The following is a 27,027-nucleotide window of genomic DNA, read 5'->3' as shown; positions in this document are numbered from 1 at the left end:
GAAGATAAATACATATTTATATTTCAAATTTAGAAAATTGAAAACTGTTTGACAGTTTAGGAGTGAAATCCAAATCAGAGATCCCGCAAAACAGAAGAAAAAATTACCTTGCCATTTCAGTCTGTCCTCTTCACATTGTAAAAACCCACTGCCACAGTAGCTTTTGCAAATGGAGGCTGTTGTCATCATTCCCTCAAGGTCCTCAAATAATTTTTTTTGGATGTGAGAGTTTTTCCCAAAGTTTAATGATAATACAAAATAATTTCTCCATCCAGTTCTCAAGGCACGGTTGAAACTTGTGGCTGGGGCTCACTTATACTATGCTGTCATGTCATAGTATGTTAATGCTTTCTTTCAGGAGCTTAGGTTTTCTTGCTGGTGCCTCCCAGTGAGGCTGAGTACTTCACTTTCCTTAACATAAAAACCAGGGGAATAAACAGGGGCTTGTGCAAACCTGGGCCTAGCTCTGGAATATGTTAGATGTTTTAGATGGGATGCCCCATTAAAGATACTTGCTGGAAAAGTGTCTCAGGCCATGCAAGGCCTTATAGATATCTTAATGATCATCTTAATGATGCTCATCAGGGAGCATCCTATGCCAAAACCTGTTTCACATGCTCTATTTGATAATAATTGCTTAACATACAAGTAATGTCTGTTTTTTCCTCACCAAAATTTCTGTACTTTTTAAGGTATACACAGATAGAAGGATGCTGTGGGGACATGGAATAGTACCGAGGAAGAAACAAATCACAGTAAAAGCAACTGAAATTGAATAAACCATTTGATATTCAGAAATGAGTTGTTTGGTTATTTAGTTTTATTTCAGGGTAAATTATCTAATTGATACTTGTGTTCATAAGAAAAGCTGTTACATGTCTGCCAAAATGTATTTTTTTTTTTCCCCATCATCTTTGTATTCCAAGTGAAAATCCCTACATCCAAACTCATATATTTGATTTTCAGTTAAATAATTTACAGACATTCTCATTTTGTTCATTCTTTGCTCTTTCTTTTCTCTGTAGTCCTATTACATGAGACTGTTTGCTGCCCTGTGTGGGGTTTCAAGCAGAATGTAGTTAGCTATTGTTGAAAATATTATTTTCAAGTAAGAGAGGAGCACTAAGCAAGGCTTACTTTATTTGTTTCAGAAATAGTTAAATAATTATTCAGATCATGGAATAGCCACCTTTTGAACTGTTTTTATGAACCAACATAAATAAACTGATAAGTATTCAATACTTTGTTTGACTCAGTGTTTCTGCCTTTTCCTTTAAAAATCGGGACACATTACTCATTCCCAGTACTCAGTATTTTACAAAGTAGAGAATGGCAGTATAGATTTATGATATCCCTGGTCAGACACTGAGGGAGGTTAAACCATAGAGGAAAATAAAATTACAAGTAATTAAATTTACAAGCAGGTTTGCCATCTTGAAAAGATTTATTGTTTTAGAACAAACAATGGTTTTAGCCGCATAAGAATACTGTGATACCTTCACAGTGCATGATATAGATATTATACATGGTGTTTCAATTTATATGATTAAAAATTTAGCATTCCTTTTAAGGTTGAATGAGATATTCAGCTGGGAACTATACAAGGTGAGTAATAAAATAGCTGCAATGCAGTACTGTGTGCATTTTTAAGAGCTGAAGCACTCTATCAGGCTCATTAATATCAGGTTATCTGAGGGCTTTATCCTCAGATAAAGAAACAATAGCATATATAAGTTTTCTAGTTTTTCTGTGAGAAGAGATTCATGTGTATGTGACATTCATACCAATGTTATATTGTTACAAATTTCAAATGTTAGCAGGATTCTATTTTTTTTTTCCCTGTTATACTTCTACCTACTAACCAGTAAGTATGATAAATAGAAATAAACTATTTCCATCCTGTTTCTTATGAAGGATTCAGTAGTAACAAGGTTTTTACAAGGTCTTTCTGCTATTTCAACAAAGCATTATGTATCATGTTTACTAATATATTCCACAGGAAAAAAAAAAAAAATTAAAAATTAGCCAAATACATAAAATGAAGCTGAGTTTTTTTTGCTTTTTGGGAGCTGGAGGCAATAGGTTTATTATTATCATTTTAATGTTTTATTTTATTTTTACTTTTTTGTATTTCATCAGATTTCAAAAAAGAGAGATCTACATTCTTTGGCATAATTTCAAATTAGTCAAATTCTACTGTTGTGCCATTGCAAATATCAGATTGAAATCTTTAATCTTTGTAAACAGGTTTAAAAGCTGAGGCATGTGTGTTTACCCATGTATGTTTTATGCAAATTGCCTTGACCTGGTTTGTTTAAAAGGGAATTATATTTTCTGTAAGCATAATAATTCCAGAGCTTCCTTCATTACTCATCTCAGAGACAATGTTGTATGTGTGTGCTTTTATCATTTAGAGTACTTGGGTTTTAAGTTTTTTTTTTTTTGTTTTTTTTTTTGATTAAATTATTTTAGTAATTTTATGTAGGTGCAACATATTTAGTCTCTGACTTAGAAATATATACCTGACCTTCTGTGCAGCAAAATAAAAATGTAAGCAAGTTTTCTGGAGAATCAATACAGATGGGCAAAAGTTCAGACCTCTTTGTCACCTTTTGGCTTGGTGAAACTAGCCTGAGAGCAATCTTTAAGGACATTTCATACTGAAAGATACTGAAGTTATATATAGCTGTTCTGGCCTCGAATACTTATTTGCTCATATTTGAGCAGGACAGCGCATTGAAGGCTGGGTGATGGAGGGCTCCATGCAAGCCAGCAGATGACGTGATGGAGGCCCTCAAAGTTGCACTCAGTAATTTTCTGAAAGGGTCAATGGCTAAAATACTCCACTTCAGACTTAATAATTTGAAATATATCTCTCTAGAAGTGACTTAACAGAGTTGAGAACAATTAATTGAAAGAGACCCATAGGACAACTAGGATCTGGGTTAAGATGAATTTGATAAAATATATTATGTCATTGTGCTTTCTTTCAAAAACTCTGTAGAATATTCATGGCTTTTTCACTCTGGTTTTATACAATATGTTTTGAATCAATTCTGCTGTTCCACAGATACACTATTTTTTTTGTGTGTGAAGTCTTGGATTGTTGTAATTATAGAGAATAATTTCTTCCAATGACAGTATCTTGGTCAGATTGCTGGTTTCAAATATGAATACAGGTTCATGCCTCTCAGAAAATCAGATTTGTTCTTGTAGAAGCAGGATGCTCAGTTCTTCAATGGCTTAAATTTTGTTTAAATTCATAGAGCCCCTTTTATAACGTGGGTTACCAAGTGCCATCATAAATGATACTGAGTGTACAGACATAATCAAATGCTGTCTCTTTTTGAAATGAGAAATGAAGGGAGCTCACACAGTTAGTGCAGGAAAATAATGTCCAACAGGCTGAAAAGGAGGAGGTTTGCACTTTTATTGCAAAACATAGGCTGCAATGTCAAGTCACTGTAACAGAATGACCTGCAAAACTGTCTGGCTTTATCTACAAAATAGAAAATAGTTTTTTTTCACCATTTCCCCAGTAAGCCATTTTGTGCTGCTTGCGGACTTTTTTTTTTTTTTTTTCTTTGTGAGCAATCTAAGAATTGAAGTGGAATAAGTTAAAGCATCATAAAAAAAAAAAAAAAGAAAAAAAAAAGAGAAAAAAAAGCAACTTGTTATTGTGTCCTAGGTCTGCAGTGTGAAGCATAGGTGTAGTTTATGCAAGAATAAAAAGTTAAACATTTGTTTAATTCCCTCAAAGTTTTTATAAGGAAACCGTTTTAGACTGAGCAGATGAAAACTTGAAGCAATCAATAAATAATTACTAAAAGCTTACCTATTACAAATAGGCCTAGATTTTATGTTAAAAATTGTATTTTCTTTAAAAGAGAGGTCGAATTTTGCAATGAAAAAATGATTTAATAACTTTTGTTACTTAAACAATTATGAGAATATTTCACAACCCAGCAGATGCATCACAAATATATATATATATTTATATATATATATATATATCATGGAAAAAGACTTTTGCCAACCCTACTTAGCTATCTGCATTTAGAAGGATGCTTTAAACAGTGCCTCTTACAGGAAGTTAGAGAAGCTTTGCAATTAAGTAGTTTATATTTCAGATGTGCTAAATTTAGCAGAGAATATTGTACTTCAGTCTGCATGAGCCTGTGCTACATGTAAATGATGCTGACTGTGTGGACTCAGCTGGCTCTCTTTCACATGTGCATACACACGTGCATACACACATCTGTGTATGGGTTATAGAGGAACCTGGCACCTTGCACTTGCTCAAAGATTTGCATTTAGTCAAAGAAAGAAAGATTCTGACCATTTTTATTAGGTTTTTAAAATAGTTTATGTATTGTCTCAATGTTGTTCATCTTCCACTTTTTCTAAAAAATGGTGAATGATGATAATCTATTAACTGTCATAAATGGGTAATGCATCATTACACATTACCTCCTGCAGTATATATTTATGAGTATGGCAGTGGTTTACGTAGATATGTACATATATCTTTATTATAAAGTAATAATTGATCATGATACAAATCTGTATTGTTAACCACTTTACACTCAATTTCTATATTGGTAAAATGTATTAATCAATTAAAGAGAAGTGTAAATATATATATTTGTTGTTTATATTTGTAATATAATTTTTTGAAGGAAGTAGGTTGTTAAATCATGTTACCATAAATGCTGAAGGCTGCTCTTTCACTCATTGCCATTGAATTTATTGTCAGAGCAAGTGCAGTCATATCCTATTTCAAGCTTACTTAGGTGTCTTGAAAATTAAATCACAGCTCACGGATTCTCGTTTTTCACACACTGTTAATAATAGCTAAATTTGGTCTAGTTTTAAATATACTTTGCAAGATATTGCAGTACAGTATACAGTATTGCACACACAAAGTATGAAAGATTTAGTAAATAGAACTGACAATGACTTAGATAAAACAAAATTGCTGTCAGTGTAGTTAGAATTATTTTCAAAAGGATTATATTATATAAATTTTGCTAGAGTCAGGCAGTGTGGGGTTTTATAAAGTCCTCAAACTATTTTTGAGTTCATAAATCTGAAAGAGATCTCCAGAAGTGATTCCTAATAACTAGAAATAAGAGCTCATTATAGATTACATTTTAGGAAAAGAGTATGTTTAAAGTGTGGTTGTTTATGTATAATCAACTAATGATTTCTTCTTGTTCATTTCAGCTCAGCTAGATGTCTTATATCTATAAACTGTTTTGCAATGTTTCTCCTAAAAGCTCTCTTAGAAAAGGTCATCTAAAAGTTGTCTCTAGAAAACAAGACATTGAAAACCATTACTGTTAGGGATTGGAGTGCATGTAGATTGTGCTTTCGAGTGCTCGGTGTGCTTGTGAAATGAAGCTCCTGCTTTGATTTTAGCAAAATGAAATCTAGCCAGCTACAAGAAAAATGATCTGTGACCTGACTGAAAATCCTATTGTAGACACAGCCTGTATGTATCAGATTTGTTTTGGAATTCTATTCAGATATTCAAGAAAGCTTCTTCATCTAATTTCTTGTGTTTTCCATATTTTCTATGTACACATCTCTGAAGGCCTCCGAAACTATATAATGCTATATGAAATTTATATATTACTAACTGCTTTAATCTACTGATCATCTCCTATTGCACTGAACTACTTGTTAATTGGGGTATAATCACTTATAGCATAAGTGAAAAGCTCTGGATTTTACTTTATTTTTTTCTTTTATTTTTGCTTTTTTTTTTTTTCCAATTTTTTCCCCATCTTCTCTGTTTTTTATTCTGTTTCGTTTTCCGCTTCAGTTCCGTAGATTTTATTTCTAATATGGAACTGGTAAAGACAAAAGTATTTCTAAAATTTGGAAAAAAGGTTGGATATAGATGCTGATGGCAAAAAAATATTAATGAATAACAATTTTAATAAAACTTACATTTTGGAAAAGATACTAGTTTTAGATAGCCTGGTAAAGCTGGTTACAGGGTTTTTTGTTTTGGGGTGTAGGGTTGGGAGAGCATCAAGGGTGTTCCTCTGTCTACTGCTAGATGTTTTTTAATGACTTCTTTCAAAATATATGGTGCTTGCCATTTTGAAACAAAATTCAAAAATATATTTATCTGAGACATTTAAACAGTTTGATAGCTGTTGTTCTCAACAGCTTACTGCTACTTATTTTTGCATGTTTTCTTCCATTCATAAAGCTGAAAATTAGGCATTTCATGTCATGCTTGGAATGGGTTGAAAATTAATCAGTTAAAAATGAAATCCGTTTGGCCTTCATTTTTACATCGTGTAATGCTTCTACTTTTTCTTCGGCATATTTACTGTTGCTTTGTAAGGAAGCTATCTAGTGCAACAGAGATAAACTAATTTGAGTATTACTGCTGTTGCTTTTTCTTCAGTTACAAATCAGTTAAAGTAATAAAATTAACTTCATCAGAAGCATTGATTGAACTGTAATGGCTGAAAGTATTTTCTTATTTTTTTGTTGTTGTTACGTACAGAAAAAATATATATGCTGGATTTTAAGTCTCAATTAATCTTTTTTTTTTTTTTTTTCTTAGTGATCTTAGTGAAAATCAGATTCAAGCCATACCAAGGAAGGCATTCCGCGGAGCAGTAGACATAAAAAATCTGTAAGTATTTTTCTCCTTCTCATATACATCTGATTATAATGCTTTGTCAATACAGTGTCCTTTTGTTCTATCAGATATCTTTTTACGAAATACTTCTATAGCTCTTTTTTACTAAATACTAAATAGCTCTTTTTTACTAAATACTTTTATAGCTCTTTAAGGAACCTCTGCATAAAACCAACAGTTATCACTTGTGTTGGCAAAATAGTTTAATGCATCTTAAGCATACTAAAATTGCTCGATGTGAAATTTTAAACATTGAAATGGAGTTGAATACAACAAAGCATTATAAGTATTTGCTTAACCTAACCTGAATTTCATATTTGAATGTCAGGTTAGTTTAAACATTTCATTGTTTCACATGAAAAAAATTGTCCTGCCTCGGGTCTAGGAGTTTGCCTTTTGTAAGCTTGTACAAAGAAAGAAAAATCAAGCTATTATCTAGTTTTACTCACTTATTTATTTATTTATTTTTTTTACTTGTGTAATTACTTTTCTTACACAGTTTTCTTTTGTGGCAAAGTGTTTTCTAAAAGCTATATACTAGCTTTCCTGGAGATACAGACCCTGAAGTTCATGGGCAAGTCCTAGATTCTCAGGGCTTAAAAATGAGGAAATATGTTTCAAGAGTTTCAAGAAAAAAGAAAGCAATGACTTTTTGACTGTGTGCTTAGAGTAGTGAGTCAGTTTAGTGGACTGAATGAGCTGAATGACCTGAAGACCATGATGAACTTGCATAGTAGGAAACATAAGGTCATCCACCTAAAAGCTATAACTGCAGCTGTAAGTTGGGGGCTCATCACTTGTAAGCAACCAACAAACACAGAGGACACATTCTACTGTATTCAGGAAAGACTGTGGAGCTCCCAATGTGATGCAGCTGTGAAAAAATACACTTACTGTCCTATGTGGCATCAATAAAAATAGGGAAGTATTAAGCTATTATATGAGGTTTTCATGTAATTTCCTTTGAAATACTTTTTGCTAATTGCAGTTGTCAGGGTTATAGAAAGATTAACTTTTGTAGTTAAACATTGAAAATGGAGTGCTCCATGATTATAATATAACTACAAGATATGTCTAAATAATACAATATTATAATACAATGACAGAAACGTTGTTTTTTACTTTTTTTTTTTTTTAATTTAAACACATTTGTGATACTGTCTTTCCCTACAATAAAGTCCTACCCCATCTCAATGGAAAATCTGTTATGTTCTAATCTATTATGCTTAAAAACATGTAAGCACAGTTCAGAGTAGTTTTGTTACTTTGTTTAAATGATATTTTAGGAGTTTCTGTTCAGAACTGGTGCCATCATTACTCATGGTTTGAGAGAGTCTTGGCTACAAGGAGAAGCCTGCTTTTTTGTGTATGTTCTGTTATATTTGAAAGTTGATACAGCTGAAGAAAGAAACTTTGGTAGTAAAAATAAAAGCATCATTGAGAGTTTTCTCATGGCAAGGCAGTATTTTAGAATGTAATAAATATACTTATGTATTTTGAGATAGCTCCCGTCAGAAACTGAGTTGGGATGCTAAATTTTAGCTAAGATAATATTTAGATCTTGGTATATATTTTCATGGTAAGGATCCTGAATTATGTCTAAAATGTGCATAAAACGGTAGATCTGCTCTCTAAAGCCTTTCTGTTTTGGAAGAGAATTCAAACAAAACTCACATAAAGGCCGTAGCATTGCCACAAAGTCCAAATATGATATGTGGCATATAGTTTATTGTGACAGCAGGAAAACTACAGAAATATCCTTTATTGGTGGTCTCAAAAAATAAATAAATAAACATTTAATCTGAAATACTTATGATCAGTAGAAAGCTCTAAGAAACACATCTCTCTACATTCTTGGTCACACACCTTATGTTGTTTGAGGTATAGGTACATCAGAATGAAACATGAGTTCATGGGGTGAGCCACATACAGTCCAGGACAGCATTTATGTAACTAGGTCATGTATTCAGAAAATGAATAGTATTTGTGCATTTCCACAAGCTTAGTCAAGAAAGAGAGAGATGTGAAACCTAACCTAGGCTTCTACATTATACTTAGAGAAGGGTGATTGCAAGAATTGTACTATTTTTATTTCATTGTCCAAGAAAAGTAAGAAGACAATAGATGAGTGATGGATGTAGAAAGCATCACTTTGCAAACAAAGAAAAACATGAAATAAAATAATATAGCATCTAAGGAATGATTATACTAAAGTCCTGGAACTACATATCTATATTACTGAGAACTGTCATAAACAGAATTCAATATTTGTTCTAATTTCACTGTTTCTTCTGTAATTGCCTAGTAGTTAAGCATACTGTTAAAGATATTAACCAAACTTCTGGAAGAGAGGTGGAAATAAAAGGCACAAAGAAATCTGCATTAGAACACTTTGTAAATTCAAGTTTTGCTTTGTCTAACAACATTAGATTAATTAGAATATAAATTGAAGGGACTTTATTATTATTATTATTATTTTTAATGCAATGTATGGTAAAAATATCAAACAGTAGTTCTAGTAAGCAATTTCAAAGGCAGTTAAATCTCACAGAAATTGAAGCAATTATATATTTTGTTTTGCTGAATGGAGACTCAGCTTTCTTTCACTCCCCCTAAGTATTTCCCCACCCAAATCTGCTGTTGAAACATTTTGGAAAAGATTCTGTGGTTGCCAAAGAATGTTGTTCTAGTCTTCACAGAACAAAAGGAAATAGATGTTAACTCAGATTGTCTGAAGGAAATTGATTCCTTTATAGTTGATGATACCACTAGGATCTTTTGATTTCCTGCTAATATGTTCATTCTAGAGTCCTCTTGATGATTCTCAGAAGAAGCTGTCCAGTCATATTTTTTTATGGGCATCTTCTTAATATTACAGGATAGATTCTATAGAAGACAAACGAATTGAGAAAGGCATTCTGAGGAATTACAGCCACAGTGACACGTCCCACCATCATAGTTAAGAGCAGCAACAACAGTAAAGTCAGTCCCCACAAACATACTAACTGTACCCTCCCATTAGGCACTTATAGACAGCTATAAGATCCCCTCCTCCCTCCCCTTGCCTTTGCACTTTCTTCTTAAGGCTGAACAAGTAGAGGTCTTGCCGACTCTCCTCAGACGTCACCTGCTTCATCTTGGTGGCCCTGGTTAGACTCACCCCAGCATGTCAGTGTCCATCTTCTGCTGGGGAGGCTGAATCTGAGACCAGACACAGTACTCAGGTGTGATCTCCCAAATGCCAAAGAGATAGGGAAGATCACTTACCTCATCACCCTGTCTTCACTCTCACAGCTGCAGCCCCATTGTTGCTAATGAATACTTCATTGTTGCTAATGAATGCTTCAGAAAACATGCTAGCAAATAAGGGAACCTTAGTTTCTACAGTTCTCTCTGACTGAAAACACAGTATCCAGTATAGGTAGTTCAAATCCTAAAAGTATAATTCAAAGCGTTGCTCCTGACTTGGTGCTTCTTCTGGGAGAGAAACTTGCGTCAGGAAGTTAGCTTCTTCAGAGAATGCAGTGGAACTTTCTGTGTCTGTTTGTTTTAATATATTGAAATTATCATATAACTTAGAAATTTAATACATGTTTTTAATATACACCTTAATGATGATGGCGATACAGTACTTATGGCAGAATTGTGATAGTAAGTATATGCAATGTCAAAATAATATCAAGAACGGGCAACACTTTCATCATATCTTCATGCCAGTATATTGTGTCCTGTTTTTTCTTGTCCCAGTCTAGTCTTATTTTAGACTGTTCTGTTTTTGTGCCTTTGTGTCTATTTGGTTCCATTTTCTCCCAGCAACTGGGGACAGTGGTGTCCTCTTGAGAATTTTTGTTCCAGCAAAGGCTGCTAAAGAGGGACTGTGTTCTTCTACCCCCTGTAACAGAGCATGCAGAAAGAGCTTATGGGGACGGTGGCTCCCGGGTCAGAAAATTAAGGGGAAGTGGGCAGTCATGATGTAGGTAATGATGGTGGTGGATCATAGAGATGCTGTTGGATACTGTAGCTGTCACCGCAAGGATAAAGGCCGCAGGGCAATGTAGTAGCTACACACGTAGAATTAACTGGGAAAATTAGTAAGGAGACAGACATTAGCATCTTCTCCAAGTCCTTCAAATTACTCTAATAATCTTTGTCCAAAATTTTCAATAATATTATGATACTTGGTGTTTCTCCAGGGCCTTTTTGGACCTATTGTGAAAGAATTAAAGTTAGCCTTGTCACTAAAGGCATAACTGAATTTCGTGATTATCTTGGCTGGCAATGACTAGACTTCTTGAAGTTCAGTTTTATTAGCAGTTGAAAACCAGACAGTCCTGCTGAAGGTGTTCTCTTACTGATTTCTTCTTAGATTATGCACAAAATTCCACTGCAACTGGAAGTATATGTCTGCTCATCTGCACAAGTGCTAATCCAAACCCACTGCTTGCCTAAGAAATGCTTTAATAATTTAGAATTGACATATTTCATACCTCTATTACTAGTGGGAATCTTAATTCAATTACTTGTCTGTACAGCTACCCATATTTCAGATATACATCAAGAAAGATTTTCACTGGAGAGTAGTATACTCAGTAGCATATTTAAGGTTTTTGGTAAAGTCAAAACATTTCTCTGAAGGACTAACAGAAAGCGTAGGTAAACTTTTCCAGTGACTCCTAAAAGTGTTGTTGCCAAATAGATCAGAGACTTTATAACCTTTAGGCAAAAAGATTTTCTTTTGGACTGTTTCAATAAAAGACCATTTCAATACAGGAGCCGAATGCTATTATTAAAGCTATTATTTTCACTGAAGTCTACTTACCTAAAATTTAGCCAGCTGAACAAATTTTCCTTTTAGTCACAAACAAATCACTTACGAACTGTTAATTGTGTTTTTAAATCAGGCTTTGAAGATTAGTTTCAAATGAGAATTCTCTGAAGGTGTGTTGAAAACTTTCTTGCAAAGTCTTCTTTTAGCACTCGAACCACCAATGAAAAGTCTGAAGTGGATAAATCTAAAAATCTGTCCAAAACTGGCATAACAGTACATAGGTGAATAAAACAAACCTGAGAATAATGCAAATGATGTTTGAGGATTTGGATCTTAGAGAAAGTTAGTTTATGCTTCTATTGACCTTCTAAGATGCACACAGAACTTAGCTGAACTCTCAAGAGCCTTTAGGTCTTTACACATCCGCACTACTTTGGAAAGTGAGACTGCCTTTGCTTTACTAAACAGGGTGATATATTCATCCTGAGAAGAGACTTGCAAGGACATTTTTTTAATTTAATTTTTATTTTTATGTAGAGTAACTAGAAATAGCTCTATAGGTAAAGATTTTATAATTAATATTTAAACAAGCTCTATAGGTAAAGATTTTATAATTAATATTTAAACAACTTCCATGGGATATGTGCTTACCCTGTCTTACACTCCCCTATTTGTAACAGTCATGAGGCTGTTTGCCATCTAACTGGCTTAATTAAATAATTTCTGTGAAGTCATACTTATGTCGTAATGTTTTTACATTACATTACATTAATTACAGATGGTTCATTATGTGTTTTTGCTCCTTTTCACGCAACATGCAATTCTTCTATTTCTTCTCTTTATCAATATTATTTTATTTTTCATTTTCCTCCTGGAGAGTATTTGTAGATTTAGATAAACTAAGTGCTCAGTAATTTTGAGAGGATGGAGCTATAAAGCTTTTCTCCTTTTTCTTATAGTTTATTCAGTATGTATGCCTAATTTAGAGTTTTTTTGTTTTGCTGTGTTTTGTTAGCCTTTCTTATTAATTTTGGGTTAAAAGAGAAAGACTAATCATTTGCTGTATAATGTATATTAGAAAAATACTATGCATTCAAAATGTTTTTACAGGAAATATTAAGAAAGAACAAAATGAAAAATGAAAGAACTACATTAGCAAGTGCATGTAGAACAAAAGAAATAAACAGACACAGGGTACAAACAGTTCTTTGAAGCTTGATAAAAACTTAGAATAAATTTTTGCACAATTATGTTACATCTTTCTCAGCTAATGCCTCTGAAATTATTGATCCCTCTTGAAAATGAAATTGAGAGGGGAATTGAGAAATAAGAAAGCATAACTCAGTTCTGTTGTAAAAAATACAGGGAGACATTAAAATAGTGACTAGAATAGTTTAGAATAGTGAATAGAATAATTTCCAAAAATTCTATTGGAATGATAAATATTGTGCACTCTGTTCTTTTCCCAAGGAAAAAAAAAAAAAATCTTAATTATATGAAATACAGCATACAGTGTGCTAAAACTAGAAACTATTTCTAAATGTTTACTCGTGAGGAAGACACAGCAGGGATCTAGAAAAGTTTATGACTTTTGCTGATGAATTCTTAAAAATGTTTACCATTAAGTTGATCCATTAGTAGAATATAATCATTTGTGAGCAAAAAAAGAAGCTAAATCTGCATGGTGCCTTTCTTGCCTTGGACCACAGAGTGTCCTCAAGTGCTGAAGAGCACGAGAGTACGTAGACTGAAACTGTTGAAACTGAGACAGACTGAAACTGTTGTAACTTTTAACTCAGACTATGAATGAGGAAAAAATGTTTTCTCTGTCAGTCAGATAGAAATTATTATTATTATTTTTTATGTATGAGAATAGAAGTTTTCAAATGTATGCTACATATTCATATTAGTCATGAAATACTCTTCTTGTGAGATAAGGGTTTTTTTAATTATTATTATTTATTTGTCATCTGTTAGGCAACATATGCTAAAAATGAAAAAAAAAATACCTTAGCACTGTGTTTCTATAGTGCAAGATGTCGTTACAAAACCAGTAAGTAAATGATACTTTAAGAAGCGCATTTTATTATCAGTTGAATGGTCCTCACTATCCATGAACAGTAACATTTTTAATAGCAGTAGATAGTAAGTACCCGGGTAATGCTGAGGTCATGCTGAAGGTGCAAAAAATAATTAATTCTCTGTGACATCTGTAATATTTTGAGTATAACAGCTGTTGCTTGGCATTTTATGAGCTTTCCAGGAACCACATTGCCCAACATAATTAGAGGCTTTGTGGAAAGTCGGAGGGAGAAAAGTAGAGGAGAAGAGAAACTTTTCAAAGAGACGCAGTGGTCCCACATAGAAAAGACCCATCATAGAGATGGTGGGGGAAAAAGACCATGAAGAGATACTGGGTAGTGGGGTGGGATGCAGATGGGCCAGAGGTGCTGGTCCATGTCTGATCAGCTTCTGTTTTTCAGGGCATTTCAATCATGTGAAAAGAAAAACATAAATTCTCATGGAAAAAATAATGAAAAACTAAAAACCACACTCTAAAATTAAGTTAGTATTATTTGTATAGTCAATAACTTAGTGGTGAGAAAAGCTTTTTCATAGCACATAGCATTATTTTAATATATGGTTTTGAAAGTCATCATGCTAAAAATAAATGATAAAACAGCTTAAAATTGGAGACATGTACTTTTTTTGCTCTCTTGCTTATGTCTGAAGCAAAGCGCTCACACATTTTGCTCTCACAAAAAAATTCCTTACCCCAAAAATTCAGACTGCTTCAGTATGTCTATTAGAGAGAAATTGTACGTTAATGATACACTGATTATGAAATATTATCTTTTTGTTTGTGTTATATATGCAGTGGATATCTTTACCTTAACAAATACCATAAGTTACTATTCAAGCCAGGCACACAGTCTTCAAAGCTACCTTTCATAGCATAAAAAAATGTTATGCCAATTGGTCATAGTATTTATATATATATATATATATATAATATATATATATATATATATATCATGGTCATAACTGGTGGAAGATCATTTAAAACATGAAAAAAAGTAGTATTTTTCAATGATAATTTAGAAACACAGGAAATATTTGTCCTCCTCCATTCATAAAACTCCCTTTCCCCCCAAACCTAAACCAATTCAGTGCAAACAAAGTAATTTTTCTGGTAAGAAAATTTAAAGGAAAACAACTCACCATTCATTAAGATAGTGGTAATGGTGATTCACTAAAGGAAGATGTCCAAAAGTTTCCAGGTGCACCACAACTGCTGCCAGTCTAGTGGAAGAAATCTGCCTTTCAGTTTGTGTAGGACAAGATTTGCTCAAGTGCTTACTCTACTGTTAAAAGATTTTCCTTTGTGTATAATATGGATGATTTAGAAGAAGCTGTGTCAGCACTGATTTATACATTGACAGCTAAGGATAATAAGATATGGGCAAACATACAGCTCACCCTTTTACAGATTAACCTGCAGACTGCATTAGGCAAATTCGATGGCATTAAAAGATTTTTCCAATTTGTCTGGAAACAATTTCTCTTTTGTATTGTGTCAAGGGTAACATTTCATGCCATTGTACTAATTTAAATAGCTTTGATAAATTGTTCAAGAGGTTAAAGAACTGTACTGTGTGTATATTTTACCTCTTTAAAATAAAAAGGCTATTAACTTAATTGTTAAATGAAATTAATTAGTAAAAATGAAAAGAGCCTGACCAAGTAGGCTTAAATATTTGAACACTGCAGCACTGGTGCTGTAATATTGCACCAAAATTATTAAAGATCATATTCAGGAAATTATAGTTTGCATTTCAGTATAGCTTTCAGTACAAAGAAACACAGATACCGCTATAGTTCAGATAATATTTTATTCCTACATAGTAGTAATTCAGATGAAAAATATGGATGAAACTAGAAGAAGTTTACAAAAGTTGGTACTTCACACTCAACAGTGGGTATGATGATTTATTAATAAAGTAAAAGGTTATCAGAAATTCAGAAGAATCACAGAAAATGCTTTAGTAAAAGCCTCATTAGCCCTGGTAGCTAATATATAATTGCAAACAGAGAGGGCAGAGTTCATTTGTATTTTGTTCATTTTCTTAGCATTGTTCACACACATTTACTCATATATCTTATCTGATATGGACAAGTGTCAGGCTTGAAGATCTGGTTGTTTAAAGTGAGGTTGTATTTTCTTGCAAGTTGTGCCTCAGAATGCATATTTATAGGAATTAGGAATTATATTTATAGGCAATATTTATAGAAGAAGCTTATAACCAGGGAAATTGGGATTTTGTATTTGCATGTGGTTAATTTCAGCAGACTTTTTAAAATTGTGCCATATGTACTGTATCAATGTTATGAATTGAAAAAGTAATAGTATTCTTCAGAGAAATGAATGTAAATTTTTCATAAATTAATACTTAAAGATTAATAATGTATGGGATGAATTGCTGAGTTTTACATCCAGAATTCAAGTGCTCTGTGGCAACATCCTATCTGCATACAATTGTGGAGAGAACAAACTATGCAGAAAATCACACACGGAAGCTTCCAGCAGAAATGCTAGTTTCATTTGGAACAGAATTAAAAGATATAGCTAACTGGGTATTTAAATACCTTGGACGCTAACATTTCTACATTGGGAAATATACTAGAAGCCAATTATCATAAACCCCCAACCTCAGCCCCACACCTCCCATCTGGGGCAGATGCACCCCTAAAAGTGGTCCCTCGCTCGCTCCTGCCAGGGTGCAGGGAATTAACATGCAGCTGGGCTGCTCTGATAAATGGATTCTGTTAGGTCACCGAGGGGATGCGTGTGACATTAAGTGATTTACCGTCCTTTACCTTAATGAAATTGTTTCAGCAAGATGACGCTGAGAGCTTTTAATGGATAGCTTTTCTTGATGTAATGAAATTGCATTCCTTTGGCATTTAATATAAGGTGCAGTTATTATTTACTGGAGCTCTCCTGAAGCTGCTGTTTTGCGCAGACAGTTCAGAACAAAAAGAGATTTCTGTGGCAGCATCCAGGCCGGCATGGAGTATGACAGTCTTAAGCATATGAGTGTATTTGTGAGAGCATTTCAGCTGGCGTGGCCTGGCCATGCAGACCCTTCAGGAGGCTTGCTTCACACACAGCACTGCCAGCACTCATCTCTTTTACAAATACCTTCCTAATCTGTTTAACAGGCAACTGGATTACAACCAGATCAGCTGTATTGAAGATGGGGCATTTAGGGCTCTACGCGACCTGGAAGTGCTGTAAGTATTTCTTGTATCTCTGACTTTTAGCAAGAGCTTGATATCTGGGGAGTACTAATGCAAAAGCTTATCTGTGAGCTGCAGCCTGGTGTCAAAATGGTCTAGTGAAAAGATGTCTTAAAATAATCCACTGCAATGTGCTATAAAATGGTAAAATTATCTGGGGAGACAGAGATGCTCCTTTACTCTGCAAGACAACCATAACACACAGTTAAATAATAATAATAATAAAAAAAAATAGGTAGACGGTAGATACTGTAAGAAAATTATATATTTCCTATTAAAACGGGGAGGGAAGCATTAATGAATCCAATTATTTTTGTAAATGATACATCACTGTAAAAGTACTGAACATTTTCAGGATTGCCTTTGTTGTACAGTCTGACATCAGTTTGATCTTTCAGCCTCTCTACTTAAGGAACAATATACTAAATGTATCTGACAATCTAGATGTTTTCAAAGAGGCACCTACCTAGCAAAACACTGTTGTTATGTTTAGCCTGTCCACGTTAAATGGATATTTTTATTTTAATTTTTGTGGGTATGTGTATAAAAACATATACAGAAAATACCTTCTTATGTCATTGAAGGTTTCAAAAAATACTCTTTTGCATACTTTTTTTCTCACTGTCTTAAAGTTGCCCTCAGTGAGGTTAAAGGTAACAAAATTATCATCAGTGACCCCTGACCTGAAAATAGTGACTGTAATGAGCAAAGTGTCTCCATTCCCAAAGAATTTGAGACACAGCACACATTCCTGAAATATTTTCTCTGACAGTCAAAATGTCACATTTTTTTCTTTTTATTATTATTATTATTATTTATTATTATTATTAAGGGAACTGAAAGACTTTGTGAATCAGTGAGTTACTTCATGTTAGTTTGAATTATGCTTGGTAAATCTCACCTTGAGGTGGGAGGAAGCTTCTTTTTTTTCTTCTAAGATTCTGAGGTAAAAAACCTTTACTGACAGATAGTGCCTATATGTCCAAGAAACTAAGAATGTGTGAGCTACTGCAGTAAAGTTTTATTTTATTATGCAATAGTTGATCTTACTTATGAGTGAATGGTTCTGACAGCAGGTTTTTTTTTTTACAGTATAACAATAGAAAATAAACCTATTGTTAACTTTAAGTTATAAAATAATGTACTGTAGGTTCAATATTAAGTCTAATTGTGAACTTGAGTAAATCTATGAGATTTTTATCTTTGTATCTCATGTTTTTTCCAGTGGTGACTTAATCTGATTATCATGTGTTTTAATATGAGCCTTTACATCTGGAAGTGTTAAATGTGTATGTGCATGTGTGTATATAACTGAATATTTGTAGTTTGTAAAGCTCACGATTTTTAGTAATCTAAAAAGGTCATCCTTGCCAGTAGAAGTTAATGGTAGGAAATTCACACTGATTTCAATGAATGCAAAAGGGAACAGAGCTGTATTAAAATAATCATCTGATTACAAAGTAGATAGCTAGAATTTTGTGAATATACCTTAACTATTAGTATTATGCAAATATACAACTACATGTTCGCTATCCTGACTTATGTTGTGTGATAAGCAATGACAGTTTAGAAAATAAATTTAAAAAAAGAGAGATTTTGAACATTTACTGAAAAGTATGCATCTAATGTGACTTCTTTTCTAATAAAGCATGAAAGTTATGTAAATCACACCATAATATATAAACAGTGAGTAGTATCTAAGACTATGTATTTTCTTTCCATTTGGAGTTAATTATTCTAAGCACAGAATTTGTATATTATTTCAAACTGTAAGTATATGCTGAAGCTTTTAAATAATTTTTAAAGTTACTTGGCCTGAAACACTCTTTAGTCACAATTTGAATTTTTTACCACATTAACAGGTATTATAAATTGATTAGACAACTGCAGAATTTTGGAGGCTATTAATGTTAAAGATACAAAATCAACATGAAATTTGGAAAGATGGAAGCAAGTTTAGATATAAACCTGCCCACTTGTTAATTTGCTAGCAGATTTCTGTGAAATTTTATTTTTCCTTTTTGCTCTTCCTTTATCTAAGAGAAAATCAGCCATACTGGGGAAACATTGACTATGAGAAAATTTATTGTGCTGCCATATTAAAATAATAAAGTATCCAAGAAATTCAAGAAACATCTTTCTCATCACACATTTTGCAATAGTGTGCAACAGTTTTAGATAAAAATATGGAGCAAATTCCCTTTTATTTTTTTAATTGATTTTAGATTTGCAATGAAATCAAGCATTTTGGATTACAATAGTTATAAAAATGGTTTAATTTCTTATGTATCCCTTACATCAACTCTAATGTCTTCCTGTGCCTTGCAAAAAGATAAATTAATAGCTCTTTTACACAACAGCAAGTCAAACACAAAACATCTGGAATTTAAAATTAAAACCTTTTGTAGATGTACATTCTTTAAACAGTTAAAAGCTATGGAAATATGTACTTGTTTCCTTTCCCTTCCTTGAAAAAAAAAAAGATGATTTGAAAACCTTTTAAGAGGTCATGCAGGAAGAAGTATTGGAGCTGTCATTTAGCATGTGGACACTAAGAAGATCCTGGAAAAGTCTACTGGCTGTCATTTGTTCACTAAGACACCTTTTGCAGATATACCCACTTCCCACTTGGTCTTTTTTTTTTTTAATTCCATTTAAATATATATATATATATACACATATATATTATTTTTATTTCTATTGATTAATCTCCTCTTTGTTTATGTAGTCCTGAGGGCACACAGGGGAAATGCCTTATGCATAGTGAAGAAAACACTTAGGTTGTTGAATGAGTAAGCACACAAAGGTAAAATGCAGCACATTGCACCAGTAATTAATTGCTTGGTTAATATGGAAGCATATAGCTTCATGCTGTTCAGTGTGCTGTGAATTTACCTTTATGTGTTTTGGGATCACAGGGTAGTTAAAATTTACTCAGAACATGCACAAATTACACTCTGTTTGCTTGTTTCTTTGTTTGTTTTTTAATAATGCTTGTTTCAAAAAGGAATAAATAAAATATTTGGGTAGTGCAAATTATTATTTATTAATCTTATAATTGTGTTTACAACCGTACAGCACATTCACCATTGTATTCAAATGAGTAATCTCTAAGCTGAAACTGTAAATTCTGTTACTTGTTTCCTTGTTCTGGAGTCAAGCTTGTTTGCATTTTATTTGCAACCTAAAGACAATAGTTAACTGCAGGATCGTTCATAGAGTTCCATTATCTTTACAAACTACACTTACTGTGTGTGACATTTCTATGCTAGCCAACAACTGGCTAAGATTTATTCCTAGTTTTTGTCTCAAGTTCTGGGCACCTTGTCTAAAATGTAAATTATCTGCTAAAGAATTAAGGTTCCTGCCTCCTTCCATTGTATAGCAGAAAGTCACCTATTGTTCATGCAGCTCTGGATCATCTGCAGCAACACTGTTCTGTATAAAAATTGACTGCAGTTCAGAGATGAACTTTTTAGAAGATTCATGAAATAATAATAATAATAACTTGAACTCTCTTGAACTCTCAGAAGCTAGAAAGGGAGACCAGAGTCTTAAAACCAAGGACTTTTCTCCAAAAATCCTCTGGAACTCTTCTTTATGTCAGGATGGCAGTCTTTAATGCTATAGATGCATTCAACAGTGGCAGAAGCTCTGTTTCTGTCCTCTGAGTTGATCATAGGTTACTGGGGTCTCTGTTTACTTAGGGTTATTAATGGAATGGTCAAATTGAATGTTTTAATGGGGATTGAAATGGGAGCCAAAGCAGACCTCAAAGTATGGGCTTATTTCCCCGATAGCCATGTCTAAGAACAGTACGCCTTGTTCTTCATTAACTATGTCTTGTAAAACAGTGTAGTTAGTGTGACAGAAGTGTAACATATTAACGTGCTTCTTCTTGACTTCACAGCACTCTCAACAATAACAACATCACCCGGCTGTCTGTTGCAAGTTTCAATCATATGCCCAAACTCAGAACTTTGTAAGTAGTCCTGTGGAAGCTGGCTGCCATCATTATCAACCCAGTGTGTTCAGTATACCATTTTTTTCCTCTATCAAGTTTTGTAGGTGGCCCATAAATACATATTCAGGAAGAGAAGGCATACTCTCAGACAAAAAAAAATACTGAGGTTGGTGAGTGTGAACTTTGTATGCCAAAAGACCCTAAAAGGTAAAACTAATAAGTGACCCTAAAGCTGGTGACCTGGGACTCAGGAGACAAAGTATTTGTATCCTTTTCACTCCATTTCTTTAGGATATGGGGTGATGGGAATGTTTTCATGGCCTTTTCCCAACTGGGTGTTCCATAGTGCTGCATTTGTTCACTGAAAAGCTTCACGTTCTTATGAAAAAAAAAGGTGGGGGCAGGGAAGATTCTCTTTTATATTTTACAGCTGCATAGAGTAAGAAATTGATGTTTTTTGAAAGTCAAAAATTTGTTTTACTTTGAGCTATTGAATGGGTCACATTTCATTTAGGAACATGGAAGAATCTTTGATTGGCTGTCAGATGTGATAAATGGGAAATCTTTATGCTTTTATTACTGTACTGCTAGCAGACCTAATTAAACTAAACTGGCTCTCCAACATTCTTTGTAACATAAAATTATCGGATCATCCGGTAGTGCTATTATAATTAAAGTTGTGTCAGCATTTACAATAAGGTCCCCATTTTTAGAGGTTATGACTTTCACAGAATACTTCAATCTTTTAAAACAAAACACAGTGAAAAAAAGTGTATATGCAAGTGATACAATGTGGTGTTATTTATTCTGTTTATACTGAACTAAGAATAAATGTACACTGTGTCAATCAACAAAACCAGACTCTGTCAAGGTTTAGTTCTGACACACTATCAAACAGACTTTCCACTGAAGTGGGAATCAGAAATGAATGGGATGTTCCTATCACAGTTCGAGAGTAAATTTTGCTGTTAAAGAATTAATTTTGCAAAGAGTCTGTCCATTTTCTTTTATGCATGTTTGATTGCACAAATATTTTAAAGCAGTAGTGCTATTGACTGAAGTTAAGATAATATTTGTAACTGAAAAAACTGCACTCAGGTGAGTAGTTCTGTTGACTTCATAACAGACTTGTAACTATTCTTGTTTGGATAAATGCAAGAGCTTTTGCTCTTGCAAGAATGCAAGAATTGTGCTGAGCATGGGCTTTTGGTGGCCTCAGTTATATTTTGAGAATAGAATTTCATTCAATTCTTTTGTGTCTGAGACTTGAAAACTTGAATATCCATCTGTTCCTCTTTCAAACTTTGAAATCCAGTTTATATTCTGAACTCCAGATTACAGTGAATCAAATTAGCAAGTTTTGTTACCATTACACTTTTTTGTGGGTTATTTTATCTTTTGAAAATTTATTTTAGAAGTAAAAGAAAACAGGCACACAGAGTCCTAGATTATAGCTGTAATATCCCATTTGCTGTCCGAATATGCTTGTATAACCGTATTGATTTCAGCGGCATTAGTTCAGATTCTCAATGGTGTTCTTGCCTACCGCTGGCCACAGTTTGTACTGAATGTTTGTGCTGTATTCTGAGCTATGTTTGCAAAGCACCCACACAAGAATCAGTGCCGGAAGAGGCAAAAAGGCATTTTCTTTAATTTCTAGTCATTTGTGGGAAGAAAAAAAAAAAAAAAACAACAACAACAAAAAACACTGAGTTAAAGTCTTTTGGTTTTGTTGGTTTGTAACACAATTCATGTTGCTTTAAGGACTTTTTATGGACTAATTAGACTTCTTGTTTAACTTCTCATTTTCTTGCACTTTCTTTACAGTGATTTAGTTAGGATTGAGCACATCATTTAAAAAGGACCAAAATGACATTATTCTGTTATGGATGGTTCCGAGTAAGGATTTGACTTATAACTGTGGATGTCCTATTCTGTAGTTTGAGAAAAATGCAAGGGCCAGGGAAAAGTTAGAGCCAAAGTAAAGTAATTTACCTAATTTAGTGAATACATTTGTCTGATGTTTTATCAATGGCAAAGTGATTTCTGCCAATTGGCAAGGAGCCGTGGTCTTGTGTCAGTCTCTGTCAACCAAGAGGCGACTTCCTTAATTCCATTGCCTGCTGCCATTTGGTCTTTAAATTTCAGGCATTGCTTAGGCTGTATTTCTCTGGGAGCCAAAAGCAGCTAATCCCCCTTTCTGCAATTAAACAAAGAGAGGAAATCAGAAAAGGGATGTGATAGAAGGTGTTTTATATTGAGTTATTACTCTGTCTTGTTCTGCAGAAAATTAATATGACCTGTTAGATGGATTTTGCAGGCTGTTTCTATAGAGACTGATAATGGCCAGACTTAGATATATCTAATTGGAAACCAAATCTTCTATGAACTCTTCCTTTTTGACAATATATTATCACTATAGGACACTACAGTGATAAGTTACTTTGGACATTTCTGTCTTATTCATCATTTGTTCATATCTGGACTAAAGACCTCTGAGGCAGCTTTCAAGCTCATGTGTGTTCACTTTTTTCTTTCAGACAAGAGGAAAGAAACTATAGATACTTTCTTAAGAAGTTTCTATAGAAACTTTCTTAACAAGTCTTAATCTTTTTTTTTTTTTTTTTTTTTTCAGTGATTTAGACCATAATTAAAAGGTTATATTGCTGCTTGTATAAGCTTTGTTTATTAGCCTTTAATTCCCAGACTTTTAATGAAAGATGTAAAACATCAGTCACTCATTCATGATTTTTATTAGTAAGGCAGCATAGTTTGATGGTGCAGGGAGGAACAGGAAGGATGGGTTGCCCTTCTTTCTGTTTCTTCTCCCCAATTTAACCATATGGACACACTTCTTCTCACGCAGTCGCCTTCACTCCAACAACCTCTACTGCGACTGCCACCTGGCCTGGCTGTCCGACTGGCTGCGGCAGCGGCCGCGTGTTGGCCTCTACACCCAGTGCATGGGCCCGGCCCACCTGCGGGGGCACAACGTGGCAGAGGTCCAGAAGCGGGAGTTCGTCTGCAGCGGTAAGGGCATCACGTTTGCATGGCCTGACAACAGCTCAGCAGGGACTGTTCATGCTACGTCTTACTAGCTTTTGCGTATTTTTTTTCTTTTTCTCCTTTTCTTTTTCTTTTTCTTTTTCTTTTTTTTTCTTCTTTTCTTTTCCTTTTCCTTTTTTCTAATTTAATGAAGCTAATCATTTTTATCAGTATTTGTATCTTCTGTCGCAATGCTTCTGTCCTCTGTCCTTACAAATTTTGTGTGAATGCTGCATAGAAAATATAGCCATCATAAAGAGGGGGAGAGAAACAGAAAATGAAATAAAAGATACACTGACTGGGAACATAAGATCTTTTATTATTAAGGAAAAGGCCTTTAGTAATAAGGATTTAAAAAACAAAACGTACACACTGTTTTTTTTCTTTTTGATTTTTTTATTTCAGTTTAAATATTTTTCTGAAACTCCAAATAAACTTCTGAATGTTACTGGTATTCTTTTATGATCTTGTGGGTGGCATCCCATGGCAGAGGGTTGAAACTAGATGATCTTTAAGATCCCTTCCAACCCAAGCAGTTCTATTATTCATTCTATGATTCTTTAGTGCATCAGGTTGTTTTCTGATGTGAAATGACAAAATGAGAAGCTATTCAATACTAATCACATTTTCTCTATTTATTTTTTTTCCTTTGTTCATGTCTCCTAGATGAGGAAGAAGGCAAGTTTATCTTTCTTATTTAGATATTTTTAAACTTGATTGAAAATTTTCTGTAAACTTTACCTGCTATTTCAAGGTTCCTCAAAACATTGAAAAACAGATGGAAAATAGCTGTCTGTTCGGTCATTCAGCAGGACTGTTTCTATTAGTTGATTTTCTGCAGACCCCCAGATCGCTATTGCCAAATATGCCAAAATTTACACAGATCTGTTTGTGGTTTTGTTTGTTTGTTTGTTTGTTTTTAAACAGCTTTATGCACAGTTTCTGTCCATACTGAACAGCTTCTAACATCACAGTGTAAGGCACCATGCCATCCTAGCATGGCAAATGATAACCACACTCTTACCATTACTTCAGCCTTTATGTATACTTAAAAGAGCTCCTAACAAAATCACTTCATGTATCTTGTTTGTAAACTGCATAGTTTTATAACATGGACACTAATGCTGATTTTGAAGATGGGGAATAACCGTGTTTTATCTCTGGATCATTGCATATTTTTTTTTTAGTAAAATAGGTGAAATATTTTCTATTTTGTTAGTTTTGGCAGCTGTTTGTACTTCTGTGACAGATGCTTTAACATGAAAACAAATTGTTATATTGCAAACTACCATCTCAAAAGACTAACCTTTTCAGAAGAGTAATTTTAAAACTTGGAACAGTTATTTGAAGCTGTAAATCGGAACAGCACTGGCTGCAACGTTAAAGTGATCTGTCATACATTATCAGTGTACCCTTTCTATCTTAATATATGACATAAAATACAGCAAGACAGATTTCATAGCCGAGAAGTTTTTGTTTTGGTTAGGTTTTCCCTAGGAGTTTCAAAACAGTCTCTAGCTTTTTTACGTTAATAAGAAAGAAAAGGGGAAAAAGGGGGGAAGGGAGGAGATTCATGCCTTTCTCATGCCTTCATGCCTTCCATATCATTACAAAACAGTAATTTGTATCATTAAATCTTTATAATAACGACATGCTCTACTTAATGTATTATAAAATATGCAACCTATTTCCAGGAAAATGTAATAAGATATTCATATTTATTTTCTAAAACATATCTAAATATGTGACTATTAAGGTTACATGTAATTATAAATGCTGAATTTAACATAAAACTCTTAGGGGATGTCACAAAGTTGTTTAAATTCATGGCTACCTGACTAGTTAGAAAGACTGTTAAATTGGGGGAGAAAGTCTGCTGAGCTAATCCGGAGTGAGAGTATAAGCTATGTAGTCAAACCTATTATTTATCTTTGTGATTGGATGAAAAGGTCATAATTCCAAAATTGTCTGTAACTGGTGCATACACCGAAGAATAATACTCATAAATGAGTATTTGCAGAACAGAACTAAGAGAAGAGCTTCAGTGTTCATGGCAAAGTTCATTCATTTCTGTTGACATTCATTTTTAATACACAAAATTCTGAAAAGTAAAACAATCATTGTTTTTTTAAAACCACAGAATAAATAAAATATACCTAAGAAATGGACTACACTTAGCCTTCTTTAAAAAAGTTATTTTGAATATGAAGTAACTGAGAAATGATGAAAGAGCCAGCATAATAGTTGAGCATTTTTCTTTAATCTCATTATTGTGTCAACATGTTGATATTAATTAGGTATTTAAATTAATGCAATTTGAAATCATGAATGGGAAACAATGTGGAAACAATGTTTGAAATCATGAATGGGAAACTTTTAAGTTCTGCTGCCATTTTTCAGGGAGGTGTAAAGTGTGATGTTTTACTTTTGAGGTAACCTGGACCTCAGGTTACCTTGGTTACCAGGTTATAAACCTTGACAGGTTTATACAGTTTTAGAAGAAACTCTTTTCTTTTGCAGGTCACCAGTCTTTTATGGCTCCATCCTGCAGTGTCTTGCATTGTCCAACTGCATGCACCTGTAGTAACAACATTGTGGATTGTCGTGGAAAAGGCCTTACTGAAATCCCAACAAATCTTCCAGAAACCATTACTGAAATGTGCGTAATCTGACTTTTTTTTTTTTCTTTCAATGAAGTTGCAGAGAACAGTTTTGTGCTATGTATACATTGTTGTTATTTGTATAATATGCATTATACAGGGTAAGAATTTTGGAGTGCACATTCAAATTCAGAAATAAAAGGAATATATAGATATATGAAAATATTTAAAACATATATGTTCTCTTACGAGTTAGGTTTATATGTATTACTCCCAACTCACAGTTAAAACTGCATTCTGAGTTGGATTCAAAATAATTCATGAATCCTTACTTTTCTGCAACTAAGTGGATTTTCAATGCAGGCTATAAACTCTGTTCCTTTCAGTGTTGCTCATTTTCCATCACCTTTTCAAGTCTCACTGTCAGAGGAGCATATCTTGCAACAAAGACAAGAGACCTACATTGCTCATACTAAGTATTCTGCTAAAGCAACCTCCTCAGAAGGGTAGTTTGAGAAGGCAAAAGTGTGGTGGTTAATTGCAATCTGTGGTATAGTCATTGCATTAATACCATATAGCCGTGGATGGAAAAGCACACATGCTGATAAGGTTGCATGACATGGCATAAACAATAGCAACATCTACAAAATGTGCAAGCAGAGTCATAGCAGTGTGGCTGAGAGAT

General features: G+C 33.7%; 1 protein-coding gene across 16 annotated transcripts in view; it reads left to right on the top strand.

Moving 5' to 3' along the window:
- SLIT2 (slit guidance ligand 2) overlaps window positions 1-27,027 on the top strand; it is a 256,661-nt gene that overhangs the window by 140,626 nt on the left and 89,008 nt on the right. For 10 of the 16 annotated variants that reach the window (XM_035323809.1, XM_035323803.1, XM_035323805.1 and 7 more), the window contains exons 5-10: window positions 6,587-6,658; window positions 16,656-16,727; window positions 20,644-20,715; window positions 23,564-23,727; window positions 24,409-24,420; window positions 26,263-26,401. In XM_035323809.1, the coding sequence (XP_035179700.1) occupies window positions 6,587-6,658; window positions 16,656-16,727; window positions 20,644-20,715; window positions 23,564-23,727; window positions 24,409-24,420; window positions 26,263-26,401 (531 nt within the window). Of the gene's footprint in view, window positions 1-6,586; window positions 6,659-15,972; window positions 16,068-16,655; window positions 16,728-20,643; window positions 20,716-23,563; window positions 23,728-24,408; window positions 24,421-26,262; window positions 26,402-27,027 lie in introns of those variants that run through there. The other 6 variants (XM_035323812.1, XM_035323806.1, XM_035323807.1 and 3 more) reach the window with 2 other exon arrangements.

The sequence above is a fragment of the Oxyura jamaicensis genome, chromosome 4, assembly GCF_011077185.1.
Source record: "Oxyura jamaicensis isolate SHBP4307 breed ruddy duck chromosome 4, BPBGC_Ojam_1.0, whole genome shotgun sequence".
NCBI classification, from domain to species: Eukaryota; Metazoa; Chordata; class Aves; order Anseriformes; family Anatidae; genus Oxyura; species Oxyura jamaicensis.
Note: the sequence above shows the minus strand (reverse complement) of the source record. Positions and strands in the feature narration are given on the sequence as shown.